This window comes from Polyodon spathula, chromosome 2 (assembly GCF_017654505.1).
Source record: "Polyodon spathula isolate WHYD16114869_AA chromosome 2, ASM1765450v1, whole genome shotgun sequence".
Lineage (NCBI taxonomy): Eukaryota > Metazoa > Chordata > Actinopteri > Acipenseriformes > Polyodontidae > Polyodon > Polyodon spathula.
This window is the reverse complement of record NC_054535.1, coordinates 30976610-30991839: the sequence shown is the minus strand read 5'-3', so window position 1 is coordinate 30991839 and position 15230 is coordinate 30976610. Positions and strand designations below refer to the sequence as shown.

Below are 15230 nucleotides of genomic sequence, written 5' to 3'. Positions count from 1 at the left end.
TGCCAGCTACAGGCAAAACACTTAGAATGTGCTGACAGTGACGTCAGTACTGTGAATACAATGTAAGGTTTTTCGATTTTTTCAACGATATAAACACTTAACTAGTTACTAAACAACAAGTAATGTATTTCGATTTAAGATTTATAGGAAATAAATGTGTTCAAAACTCTTCAGTTGGCATATTTCTGAAACCACTGTGATTAGAGAGGAGAGGAAAAAACAAAACATTTCTAACACAACATTATTGAAACTGGTACCATATGACAAAGGCCCCGAAAATACCACACACACACACACACACATATATATGTGTGTGTGTGTGTGTGTGTATATATATATATATATATATATATATATATATATATATATATATATATATATAAACACACACACACACTCTCTCTCTTTGTTGCAGGCAGCAGTCTCCTTAACCAAAGTCCTTGAAGCGACATCAGTTGTATCAGCACAAGTGGAAGACCTGGCTGTCAAGTGTTCTGCAAATGCTCGATTTTTAAAGGCGTGGAGAGATATGCTGAAAGATGGTTACGAGTCCTTGCAGCCAATCAACTGAGTGACTAAAGAGAACGGGGGAGGAAAACGCGATACACGTGCACTAGGTTGTAATACACTTTACATCTGGACTCCCATAATCTGATAAAAGGACAGTTTTGCAATTCAGGACACTATTAATCTTTACCAGACAATATTACTAATGGAATGAAGTTAATCATGCTCCTCGGAGTGTTACCATTATTGGGCAATATTAGAAGTGCATGTTGTCAGTGTTTGTATTAAATGTGCAATTTTAAGGCAATACAAGGGCTGCTTTAACTAACACGTTTTCTGCAAAAGCATTGTTTTTTGTAAGATTTTTTTGATATAGAAGTAACATTTTAATAGTTATTACTGTATGCCATTTCATTACAGATATTCTGCAGAATGTTGAGTTTGAACTTGTTTCTAATGTTCATTAAGGTTAGATGACTTTTCTTTCCTTTCTTAAGAACTTAACATACTTCTTTGTATGCTTTGTGACATCTCTATATGCCAAAGGGTGTAAGGCATTTTGCTTTCATGGGGGGGGGGGTTTGAGTAAATAACTGATGAATTGAGAAGAATGACATGACTTACAGAAACATTGATTAAATCAAATGATCTCATCAACACCCTGTGTTGTTAGTTTTACTGCTGTTTTTGAGTGTTTTAGGTGTTCACTGTGTGCTCAGTTGGACAGATCTATGTCAGTTTACTTTTGAATTCACAGAAAAACACTTTAAAATATGTTGCATGAGTTCATTGATTAACCTACATCCATTGGGATATTCCTTTATATGTTGTTTGTTTATAATAGCCATTTATACATGAATTAACATACCAATATTTCCCTGTTTATAGCATTTGTTTACACTGGTCTACGCTCATTAGGTAACGTCCTACAACACAGATTATGTTCGGAGGCTTAATCCTTAGTACGGATGACAGAGTCCCAATTTAAATCTCTTTGATTTTAATTTACTGCTGATAGAAATGAACAAGACTAATATCAAATCACTGTCAAGTCTGCCCCCAGTGGCTGATGGACAGGTGACAAAAGTGTACCTCTTTACAATCTATCTCCTGGCTTCTTTTGTATTCCCCCAAAGCTTCACACCATTCCAATTCAAAATACATTCAGCCAGAAAATGCATGTGTTTTGAATTAGGCTGAAGGCGGCACTAGCTTGTATCTACTTAACAGATATGTTTTACCTTCACCTTGTAGGGACCTAAATTAAGGTCCTTTTAGAATCTTTGTGTTCCCACTCGCAGAAAATGTGCCACAAACATATACAGTCACATATGCATGAATAAAGTAATTTATAAATCAGTAAAAAAAAACAAAAAACATTTGACATTTAGATGAACAACAGCAATATAGTAGTAATAGCAACAGTACAATGATAGTATACCCTTTTTATTATTTTAAAAATCTCTTTTGCATTGTATTTGTGTGCAAAAATAATTAGAAGATTAAAAAAAACAAAAAAAACCCCATTTTGTTTAATCTGTGATAGAAAGTCCATTGTTTCTTGTAATGTTTGTCACTGATGCTGTAGAAATTTTCCTGAAAAGCCTGCAGAACTCTGTGATTCAGCCCCATCTTGTGGCTCAAAAGAAAATATGCTCAATTTACACCTTTGAAAATGCTGTTAACAATGCCCCTGTCACAACGATGCAGAATGCCACAATCAAAACAAGGTAGTTTCGTAGGCCCTGTGGAGTAAATATTTTTTATTATAAAATTGTGTAAAATAACCAACTATACCTTTACCTTTTTATGTTAATAAATCCGTTATTAACAACTTGTATCTAGAATTAAACATGTTGTAGTTTCACAATATTATAGACCTATACATACTGGTAATCCTGTATGATGAAACTCTATCAGTATAAGAGTCTCACTGTGCCATTTTAAAAAATAATCAATAATTAGGGTGCATGCTGACAGAGCAATTTAAAATATTGCTTGGGAATATTTAGGACAGTTACCAGACAGCACGTAGTGTAGGTATGTGTGTGGCTTTTTTTTCTGGTAGGTGCAGTACTGCCATCTTTGCTTTAGTAGCAAAAGCTATACTTACCTTGACTTCTTTAAACACTAAAACACCCCAAACAGCAGCAATCAAACCAGGACCCTGGAAAAAATATAAAACATATTATCTTTAACACCAACCCAAATTAGTGATTGTTTACACTGTTATATTCAATTGCAGCGTGAAAAGTAAACATTAGACCATGAGCAAAAACTATTACTGACTTGATCAACTGTCCAACAGAAAATATTCCCAGAATTCAATAGAAAAAAATACAGAAATAAAAGACAACACAAAGAAGTAACAGTACGTAACTACACATGCCTTATAAATATAAAAGTTTAGTTATGAACAGTTAAGTGTATTACAGCATAGGTAAGTATTGTAAAGAGGTATGGTAAAGCATGGTAAACTATGGTTAATACATAGTAAAGCCATTCGAAAGGCATGGGAAAACTACCAAATTATTGTCCAAATTTACAGTGGTAAACGTTCATAAGGGACTACCTGCCTATTTTGGTATACTATCCATATTGAATCTTGTATTCTGATAGTATGGTTGGGTGATTTAAACACTGTAATAAGGAATAAGCACTGAAAAGCACTATTTTCTATATTTATTTTAATATTCAATTTACTTCAACAACAAACATTTAACCTATGTTAACTTACAGCTGTGATGATTGGGAAGCTGACAACAGCACTGAGGTAGTTATTGGCCAGGAACCAGCAGCAGTTAGCTATTGCCCATAATACACCTGAAGCAACACCTAATAAAGCAATAAAACACTCAATTGTAAACTCAGCTGCAAATGAGAAAAATTACGATTGCGGTTTAATTTAATTAAAAAAATAAATAAATAAATGCAGCTTCCTGATTGGAGGAGTATTTAGCAATACCCACATGTCATCTGCACAGTTTAACTCTTACCTGGTAATATTACTTTAGGATAGACTTTAGGTTTATTCTTCATTGCTGCACAGTAAAGCAGAAAATACACTGTGCTGGTGAGAAAGATCCCAGAGAACTGTGCAAAAACATAGTCAAGGTCTGAAAGACATGACAAAACAAAGAAAACAACAACAAAAAAAATAGTAACATGTAAGAACAATCACAGCAACATGTAACAAACACCCATCCCCCAACCAGACTGCTTCATACATTATATCCACAGATTCCGCTACTCTCTGTAACTTGTGGAAGGGAATGTAGTAATCAAGTTCTATCACAAATGTTATTACTAAAGAAGGATATATATATATATATATATATATATATATATATATATATATATATATATATATATATATATACATATACACATACACACACACACACACACATACAGTACTGTGCAAAAATTTTAGGCAAGTGTGAAAAAATGCTGTGAAGTAAGAATGCTTTCAAAAATAGACATGTTAATAGATTATATTTATCAAATAACTAAATGCAAAGTGAGTGAACAGAAGAAAAATCTAAATCCAATCCATATTTGGTGTAACAACCCTTTGCCTTCAAAACAGCATATTAATTACCATATTGGTTAAAAAAAAAGCTTATCTTGCACCCCTTGCTTTCGGGTTATGCTTGCACTTTGGTCATTTCACCTGGGGAGGGAATTCTTTCCAACCCTTCAATTCCGTCTTTTGTGTTATCAATGTCATGGAAATTCTAATAAAAGGAAGAGAGACTGCGAGTGCCAAACACACAGGCCTTTATTTCTTAAGTTTGCAAACTGAAAACACTCAACACACAGGGTGCTAGATAATCATCGAGTAGTGTTCTAACATACAGAGTTGATCATTTTCTTATATACCTTAAAACTGTCAGCACGGCAGAGGGTTAGCCAATGTTGATTCAGATATTAGCATATAAGGGAAACAATTTATAACTATGCATACGTGGCATATAGCTAAGGAAGCACATAACAGAATGGCTGCTTTGGGTGTATGTGCAGAGAGACACATCTGGCTCATCCTATTATCCATTGTCTCACAGCTGCAGCTGCAGTGTAGGCAAAACTTTATCTTAAGCAAAGCATACAAGGTTATGCGAGTAAAGTTATAGGAGTGCAAGATGCCAGTACTTTTCCATGTCGAGCCAATCCTATTTTCTATAACATTTCTATTACATCAACCAAACTGCACTGCTGAGGTAAAACTGCCATAAGCAACAGACTACCAGAAAGCATTGATAAATGTATTAAAACAGAGAGATTCTTACTAATATCATATCAGATATTGGAAAAAATATTCAAATGAAAAGACATGTTTGCTATAACAATGTGTAAAAATATATTTATACAACCAGGCTTACCAAACTGGCTTGCTCCTACATATCTACTCCCTTTGTTTTTTGCATGATTCTTGATGTAAAGTACAGGGACAAAAGCAGCGCCATACATCAGTCCAGCAACCACAGCTAATGCACAGCCTCTAAAGAAGGATAATACTGTTAATGAGAGCCAGCTACACATGCTACAAGTATACATTTAATGTTCAAGTCTCCCGAAATCAATACTGGACACCTGTCGCTCTACAAAAACACACATGCATATATATATTAAAGAGCTTTAAACTTTCATTTACATCTGCCACTGGTTCAAAGAAATAGGTGCTTGATTTGTTGATATCTGTGATCTTGCTTCTGTTTCCATGACCAGAACTGCTTTGATCTTGCATGTATGTGTGTCAATGAGTGGAGAAAATCTCTACAGCTTAATATACAAGACTACAGTAAAGGAGAAAATCAAAGCTACTGATGCATCCACTGTAGCTGTTTCAAATATTTTCCTATGTTTCTGAAATGATCAAAGGGGAAATATTTTAAATATTAGCTATACAGTTAAAGGAAATCAAAATGTAATCTGGTAAACCTGTAGAGCCTGGTATGAACTAGCCTAACTAAACTCTTTCACTATCTTATTTTTAGCGGTGCAATTGGCACCCTAATCTTGTGTTTGATTATTGTACAGACACTGTTGTTTGTAACACTTAAACAAAAAGGAACAGCTTCTATTCAAATTAGAACACTTCCGATTACAAAAAAAAAAAAGAAATACAAAGAACTTCAGTTTTTAACAACTGAAAAGAATGTGTGTGCGTCTGCATCACATGTCCCTTTAACATTGTAATAATAATAAAAAAAACCTTACATTTTAATAGAAGTCATTTCTATCTAAATTATGGTTTTTCATTACTGTTAACATTTTATGTCCAAATGAATTAATCTCACAAATCCTGATTAATTTAACTACTGTACTAAATTCATCATATTTTTATATAATATTGCCATATAATCCAAACACAACAGGCTTTGAAACAAAAGAAGGTAATCAGTAGATTTAAAAAACATAAAACAAAAAACAAAACCAAAAAAAAAAACATATTGCCTTAATTTTTAAATCAAGAAAATGTGACTACAATAGGCCTACTTCTGATTTTGGCTTGTCCAATGCGAATGTAGAAGCCTAAAGTGTGTATCCTAATGCTATCCTAATTAGCAATGCACTAATATACCACACTAGCACTAAAAGAAGAGCACTCTCACACACTCAAGGTTTTAATGCAAACCGGCAACAAGAGACTTCAAACCGGGTTCTAATTTGATGCATTGATTCACGAATATGTAATCGAAGCTCTGGAAATTTAAGGAGAGATGATCAGTAATCGATGCATCAATTATTTGTTGCACACCTGCTTATTTGTAATCCTGGGTGATTCATCAGTTCTGTAAAATGCTGTAATAATCTAGTGGTGGTATTGATCCAATAAAAAAAAAAAAAAAAAAAAAAAAAAACATATATATATATATATATATATATATATATATATATATATATATATATATATAATATATAATTGAACAGTTTCAGTGTCTTAAATTGAAAAATATGTTGACATGCACACATATTCATTAAGATTAAGATTAGTTTACTGTCAAGATGAGAGCAGTTATCTTTCCTGAACAACAAGATCAGTTTACAGTTGTGAGTAGATTTCTCACACCTGTATAAGCCTGTAGAGCTCAAGCACTAAAATGAAACTGCCTTCAAATCTGTGCTTTACAAAGTAAAAAGGAATCAAATCAGATTTGTTTACTTTTAAAATGTGTTCAACAAGAATGATAGAGATTCTGACAGCTTTGAAACCAGGAAACAAGAAATATGTGTTAGAGAAACCAGGCTTCATTGGGGTCAATTCTATATGGAAGCTTCACATCTTTAAATGTGCTTTACCCATGCTACATTTAATTAAGTTCATATTTGCATTGTAATATGGGACATACATTTAAAATGTACTGCATATCTGCTCTTTATTTTGAAACGGCAAAGCTTTCTTTCAACAAAACCAATGCTATCAGTATTAATTAGCTCAAAATAAGATACACAGTTCTAAAAATAAGCATTTGTTTCATGTTCCATCTATCTCAGATCGAATTAGCAGGATTTAACAACATGTAGGACATTACTGATGATAACATCAACAGTATCTACTGCACAATCTAATTACTGCAGTGACTGAGGCTTGTAATGCGATAGCTCAGGAATATTGTATCCAGAATGAATATATTGGTATCCATGATTATATAATTCTACAGATGCAGACAGTTATATAGAAAGATAGATTAGTCTTTACACATACATAACTCGTTTCTTCTTTGGTGTAAGATTATCTACCCATGACTCATCCAAAGAACCCTGCTCATTATTGTTTATTCTCTGTTTAAAAAGAAAGTGAAAATATTCCATTAAACAGAACAGTTTTCAGAGAGAAAAGGCTGCACATTTTTTGTGTAACATTCACAATTGCAACATTTGAAAATACAGTACCTCAATAACAGCAGAATCCGTATTATTCAATTAACACAAATAATAAATAATCACACAAGTACTATACTTTAGGCATATTTCTTGTCAACACTTACTTTGCCAGGTTAACTCTTGATAAGGTCAACTTTGATTTTATTGTCACCATTTACAGTAAGCGCATTGCCATTGTACTGATATTAAACTTATACTTTTAACATGTCCTGTATTCCAGTGTAAGTAAGACTTCACCTACAGACAGCTGCTGACACTTACAATTATGCGTAGTTAGAGTGATTTATCTAGAGTCTATGTTCATAGCCAGGCTGCAATACAATATAAAATGAACAAAACTAGTTGAAACAAAAGCACTGGGTGTACTTGAAAAACCGTTTTGAGTGCTTAATCAGAAAATGAATGTAACATTTAAAATAAATACAAAAGTTAATTATAATGCTACATCGTTTGCTTTTCGTATTGCATGTGTATATTTTGTGTATAAAGCACTGTGTAATAAATAAGCTGTGTATAGACTGCCTACTGTTGTTTTAAGACATGTCATTTTGTGTAATTTGGTCTGCTCAAACTGTGTGAAACTACATCTAATAAGAGACACCCCTCACATAGCGTATTACTTATTATAAATGACAAAAAAGTGTTTTATAACTTCAGAATAGTGTTGTATGTTCTATGCACAGGATGACATCTGCACAGTGTATATGATGGAAGCACTGAAATTTAGAAAAATCCTTATACAATGACTTAATAACATATACAAATACGAAAATTTACGTGCTAGACTTACACTATCCAGCAGTAATGGTGTTGTCTCTGTTGAACTTGCGGAACGCTGAACTTCACTTTTTACAAAGAAAAAAATCAGGGCACTAATTTTGAAAGAAAATTAAAAACAATCAATCAGACTTGTTCAAATTACAGATATTTCCTTTATGGCAAATGACTGTAACTATCACTGAATATTATGTTGTCTATGGTTGTTGATTTCATACCAGTAAAAATGTAAATATGGGACTCAAACTAATTTAGTTTGTTTTACAACATATTTCAATTTTGTATAAATATGGAGACATACAAGAATTATTTTGAACAAAAACATGAAAACAATTCATAGTGGTAAAACTATATTCATAAAGCAGCCTTCTAAAAAGCCTGCAGTCTGTTTTACCTCAACAAGGACAAGCCTGCTCCAGAGTAGTTCAGGAGGGGATGAGCAACTTCTTCAGGGTCTATCCCAAACCAACCAAACCTGAAAAAGCACACCACCTAAAATTAGAGGTAAAAAGCAGACCAACCACAGGATGTACATAACAGCTTAGAAAATGTGCAAACTGATCTTTCTGATTAGCTGAAATGGACTCCAATACATACTCTACACACATTCCTGCTCTACTGTATACATTTATATGAGTGAGGGTTACCGGAATAATTACTTATGGCCATCATCAGGAATTTAGCAATATGTTTTTCGCTGCTGGCAGAGGGACTTATTTAATAGTCAGAGGTGGTGGAGTAAAATGTCATGGTGCAGCATCCAACTGAATTCTTGTACCTTGGCAGTCAGTTTGACACATTCACTGTTTTACATCTGTAGCTTTTGACACGCTATTTTTGTATATCCTTGTGGAGTCTATGCGACTTCATGTCAAAGCTGTGATCAAGACAAACAATGGGCCAACCCAATAATAGGTACAGGTTCTAATAACAGAGAGAGAGAGAGAGAGAGAGAGAGAGAGAGAGAGAGAGAGAGAGAGAGAGAGAGAGAGAGAGAGAGAGAGTGAGACTGATTTGTGGATTACAAAATACACTGCGGTTTATACAATAAACAAAAATGCTATTAAAGTTCAGTAGCACCTGCTACTTGAGATCAGAATGCTTCTCTGTCACAGACTGAGAACCTGGATTTCAGGACAAGACAGCAGATCATGGATTTGTGAGCTGAAAAAGCTCATTTTCAAAGTGAACTCAAAATGATCTCCTTCAATCCAATTTCCTGCTATTGACACTGGCCCTGGTCTGAGGCAGCTTACTTTTTAATTGAGTTTTTTTCTTGTATTTTGTATTCCATACCCAGTGAAAAACAGAACAAAACAACAACTTTGCTTCTGGATTAAACCAACCTTGAACTTGCCCATCCCATTAGCAGGTTAAATGATCCCCAAATTAAAACTCCAAGTCCTAAACCAACGGTTTTAAGTATTGGTACTACTGTAATGTTACCTGTGGCAGAGACAGAAAAAGAGTATATATATATATATATATATATATATATATATATATATATATATATATATATATATATATATATATATAGCAGGGAGGGGGTTAAAATTCCTCCCTGCTAAAACCATGTGAAAATGCACTGTGGGTGAATTGGGCTAAGGGTTTGAATTGTTTGAATTGTTTAATGATTTAGTTAATCCCCTGCACCTGGTGGTAATTATAAATTAGAGCCAGGTGCAGGGTATTTCAGAGAGGCAGCCAGACTGATTGGGGCTGCTGAGTGAAGAGCCTGACTGCGTGTGTGTCCAGTGGTATTGAAGGTGAAGTGCTGAGTGAAGCCAGCGTGAGTTTAAGTTTTGGTGTGGCAGGTAAACGGCTTAGCTGTCCTGTGAGTAGTTAGGAATCAGTTTATGTTTAGTTAGAGCTCTAAAGAAGAGCTAGGTGTTTATTTTTGTTTGTTTCTGTTTTGTTTACATTCATTTGTGTTTATTAAAAAGTGCGCGTCAGTGCTTTAAAAATCCATTTCTGAGTCCTGGGTCTGTTTTAAAGGGGCAATGAACCGTTAAAGTGGTGCAATCGTTCATAATATACATATATATATTACTGTAAATGAATAGCAACATATGTTATGCCATTATACTTAATTTACAGAATATGCTTTAGTTGTGTACATGTGCTCTAAACATTTTAAAGAATGATAATTCTCTGACATTCACTTTTATTGGGATTTCAAATCCTGTTATCCTGCAATAACAGGAAATGGTACAGTTTCAATTCACAAACGCCACATAGGCTCCTGTTCACAGTACAGTACATTGTCTGGTGAAATGACTGTTTGAAATGACAGATTTAGAGGGGAAGCAGCACATAAATTCATTGTTTCTTAACATCACACAACAGCTAGAGGTTGTATCTATGAACTTTGAGACAACCACTACGTTTACACAAGCTTGGCTTTCAATTTATATATATATATATATATATATATATATATATATATATATATATATATATATATTATAAATTTAAGCAGTTTATCCTATTTTATAACATTTGTTTACAACCAGCTGGAATGTAGTGTGGCCTCCATTTTACTATCAGTACATACAAGAATTGTTAATAAACATGGGTTCATTCACATTAATAAATGGCTCTAAATGGCCTTATAGAAACCTCTTAATATGTTTGCCTGAGAAATGTGGAAAAACAGTAAGTTATTCTTAATTTCCACTTTGGTCTACATTGTTTTAAACATTAACACTGAAACCATATTTTGAAAATTGAGCCATTGCTATTTAAAATCATCTATTTACCTCGATTTTTAAAAACATTAAAACATACCTTGCTGAAATTAAACTAAACATTTTTCTTACCAGTTGCCCAAATGACCCCCCCTAGCATAGCAAGAGGCCAAAATTTGGGACATTGAAGTATTATATTCACAATTAAAGAAACAATCCATATTGCAGCACAGAGAATCCACTGGAAAAACATTCCTGAAATAACAAGCACACACAGTCAATGCAATCTATTATTTATAGCAATACTTCTCAAATCATTAACTGGCACTTATTGTGAGATTAAAATGTTAGTCCACCCTATCCCTGGCTTCCTGTTGTGCTTACAGGCAAACAAAAAGTTTGAACCGTCCTTGTTAACAGCTCTCTGACAAACTATTGCATCTTACAGGGATCTTCTGCCATCAACACTTTCTGAATAATTAATCTCTTACCTATTATATTTAATGTTTAGTCTGCTGTAGTCGTAATTTTGGAAACACTAAAAGTGCCATAAGGCTCAATACTAAAGGAAACGGCTGTACCACGTACTGGTATCTATTTTGAAACAAACAACTACTTGACAGAGTGGTTGCTTTGAAGAGGGGTCATTATGTCAGTCTACCCCAAAAGCATAATCAATAGTAGATGTTGTAGTTTTATATATAATTTTTGTTCCAAAAGTAAAAAAAAAAATAGTTACAGTATTTATATTTGCAAATTCAAACATCTTACACCTGTGTTAAGCCAAATACTTCTATTACACGTCAACATAGTATGAAAAAATGTGAAAGAACTGTACTCCACAGATGTTCCTGTTGTTTCAATAACTATAACAACAGCTATGTTGGATGTCCAACAAGATACTGATTGTTTGTATTTCCTCACCATCACCAGTGTCAAATTTCTTCACAGGAACAAAGTTGCTCCCAAAAAAGACAACAGAAACTGCACAGGATATGTAGCCATAAGCCAGTTCAGTACTGTTGTTTGTAGTCTGACTGTCTGTGACCAGGGACCAGGTTCTGAAGGCATCCTTCTCAACATTGGTTTGGTTCCTCACATCACCTGCTTATTTGAAATTACACAAATTATTCTTTCTACAGTAGCACTAGCATAAGCATGCCTTTGCGTGTGTCTTAATCTTTTCATGCATGAAATATTATTTTGGACACATAATACATATATTTCCCATCGCTTTATATGAGGAAAAAATGACATCCTCAATGAGGCTATCATGCATTTGTGTCTTCCATATAGCCTCACATAAAAACCAGAAGAGGTGGCCATATGAGGTCATCATGCATGAAAGGGTTAAACTACTTTTGGGGGTGGTGGGGACCACAAACTGGACAATCAACAAGGTCTGCCTTCTATAAAGTAGATAGCACAGAAGTATAAATTAGGAAGGAATATTGCTGTGACTTTTGCTGCGGTCTAGGAAAAATCTCAGTACTTTAATTCGGTACCAGGAAGCAGAAATTACTTTAAATAATACAATAAGCCTACAATTAAATCACAACTAAATTTATTAAAATGTTCAAAACAAGGGCCTCTATTTAGGCTACTGGCGTTCTGCAGTGTTTAGTTTTACCCGTGACATTGGATATTGGACACCCATTGGGTAACATTATGTCAAACATATTTTTAATCATCCATAATCTGTATACTGCACAACGTGCATAATGTATGACCCATATTCACAGGCGTATGCAGTTACAGTGCATCTATTTTGCCTAATTTACCATTAATTCTGTTATACGTGTTACAACTGCAACTTGTATGTAATTCTAAGCACTACACTACACAAATAAATGACTGTATTTAAGAACATATTTACCTGGTTTACTTGCAAGAGACACAGCCGTACAGAAAAAGCAAAAGAAGAGGATGGAAATTCTAACTTGGCTTTCTCTAAATACCGGCGGAATCATCGGATTCAGAAACATATTTCTTGTTTTAATTTGCGTTCTATATATATTTTTCTTATACAATACTGTCAATTAACTGCTATAGCATGTACACTTATATTTCACTGTCTAGCCTGACAGAACAGTATCGGGAGTTCCTCAAAGACCACGTGACAACTTTCAATCGCGTGACACACTGTAGCGCAGGCGCATTTGCCGGTGACTTTTGCAGCTCGCCTCTTGCACACAAACAGAAAGCAACTGGATGCGTTTACGACGCGCAGACTTTTGTCATTCAGCCCAGATTATGAGTGCGTTCACAGAGATCATTCTGCGCAGATTCTGTGCAGAATTTGACCAATTTATCTAATGCTCATCTAAGAATGATCTCCGTGAACGCACCCATTGGCTAAATCGGTCAGAGTCTGCTCGGAATGATCTCTGTGAACGCACACTATGTGCATATTCTGCGCAGAAACTGTTCGAGTTCTGGGCATGGCAACCACACTGCGTCATCATCAACCTGCTAGTAGTTTCATGTTTCATGAATGACGTACTAGATATGGACCCTTAAGTACACCCTTACAATCACTGCCTATACAAATGTCATTGATATTACAATTCCTAAAAGTATCGTTGCAAATAACTAAATAGGTATTTTGATTTTAGAATAGATAAGGCTGTTGTTGCACACAATATCATGTATATATGTGTCTTTTACTTTATATTACTGCATACCATGGCCGTAACTGGCTGAGATGCAATTCTAACAGCACCCCATTTCATCCTCAGTCTCAGAAGACCCATCAAAGCTTTCTCGCCTGCTTTTCCGGCAGGAATCTGAATAACCTGCCAGGTGCAACTATTAGAATCTCAGAGTTATTAATGGAACTACATAGGACCAGGGCAAACATTAACAGTTGTGAAATTGCAAAGCATTGAAAAGTGGAAGATGAGTAAAATGAAATGGTTTAGATAAATCTATATAGTACACTATGTAATACAATTTTTGTTCCTGGGTAGTAAGTGTTATTTCCTAATTGCTTATGACTCAAAAGTATAGAAAATGGCTATCAATTCCCAACAAACTTTGCTTTTGTGACCAGGACAGTGATATTTTGAAATTTACCTATTTCCAATGAGAAAATGGTCTTTTCGTTCACATAAAGTCAGAAAAAAACAACATATGAATCCAAATTAACATGTATTTATACTAAAGTAATACAAAAATGATTACAAAAGATTTAGAAGTGAGTAGTTTTTTGGGATTTACGATTATACTGTAAATCACTTTCACGAATCAGCCCCCAAATGTAGTCTCCCATCATGTTCTCGTTATACTGTCCTTGGTAGTGGCATTCAAAGTCCAGTATATCCTGGTGGAAGCGCTTGGCTTGCTCCTCCGAGTACGCTCCCACGTTCTCATTGAATTTATCAAGATGAGCATCAAGGATACGGTACTTTTCACATTTTGCATACTTCAAGTATGTGATTTGCATTCAAGGAGTCCATGTATAAAGTTTGAATGTAGTAATTTATTAAAAAATAAATAATAAAAAAATTCAGGCTGTTGACAGTCTATTGTCAAAGATTGTAGGAGTACCACCAGCAACTGGCTTAATTTCTTCCACTCCATTATTTCCCAGACCCAAGGATACGCACTCATGTCCAACTCCAGTAACATGTACACCTCACAAAACATAACCTTCTCTAGCACCCTGCACAGAGTCCACTCCCTTTTCTTCCCACATTCAAATGCTGCATACACCATGCCTCACCAGCCCTGCACCCAGTATCACCCCATCCACTTCTCATTCCCAAGCACATGCACCAGAAAGGAAAAGGATTCAATCTATGGCACACTGACATTTTCACAACAATACGAGCAGCGTGTGTTTATAGAATCAATTCTGGAGAGATGTGATGATAACCAAAGACGTGAAAAGAGAAAAAAAAGGTTGCGAGACAAAAGGGAGCAAAGAAAAGCTGAAATGTTAAAGTGTTTAAAACAGATCTCCACAAAACTGGACTGGATTATTTCTATTAATGAAAAGAAAAAATTATTTATGTCCATTTTCTGCTTATAAATCTTTTCAATTGTAATCTTATTTTCTCCATGTCTTTTGTGCACATACACAAGCCTGAATATTTTGCAAGGTATTTTATTTTGACTGAAATTCAACTTATGACTTTTAGATGGGTGGAATAAGGAATTGGACACAATTAAAAAACGTTTACTGACTATGACAAGCAATGTTTGTAAGTACTTGTTACAAAAAATATATAATTTTACTTATACTGTGAAATTATGTATATTTTGTTATACACTTGACTTTAATTTTTAAATGTTAGCAGTTAATAGCTGCTGGTGGGTATAATCTAAATGTATGGGTTTTAGAACATATGGAGTAATACTGGAGAT

The 15230-nt window shown here is 34.4% G+C and overlaps 1 protein-coding gene across 2 annotated transcripts; it reads right to left on the bottom strand.

Annotated features, from left to right (window-relative positions):
• Positions 1 to 1973: 1973 nt before the first annotated feature.
• Positions 1974 to 13002, bottom strand: LOC121295256 (transmembrane protein 144-like). 2 transcript variants are annotated; one of them, XM_041219713.1, is made up of 12 exons: positions 12739 to 13002; positions 11787 to 11966; positions 10995 to 11117; positions 9519 to 9618; positions 8567 to 8647; positions 8186 to 8267; positions 7217 to 7293; positions 4890 to 5008; positions 3504 to 3623; positions 3245 to 3342; positions 2621 to 2674; positions 1974 to 2252 (listed from the first exon to the last, which is right to left on the bottom strand). In XM_041219713.1, the coding sequence occupies exons 1-12, from the start codon at positions 12845 to 12847 to the stop codon at positions 2169 to 2171; spliced, it is 1227 nt and encodes a 408-aa protein (XP_041075647.1). In that variant the 5' UTR covers positions 12848 to 13002; the 3' UTR covers positions 1974 to 2168. The 2 variants fall into 2 exon arrangements, with proteins under 2 accessions (XP_041075647.1, XP_041075640.1); XM_041219706.1 differs by having other exon boundaries at positions 1975 to 2252; positions 11787 to 11969.
• Positions 13003 to 15230: the final 2228 nt, after the last annotated feature.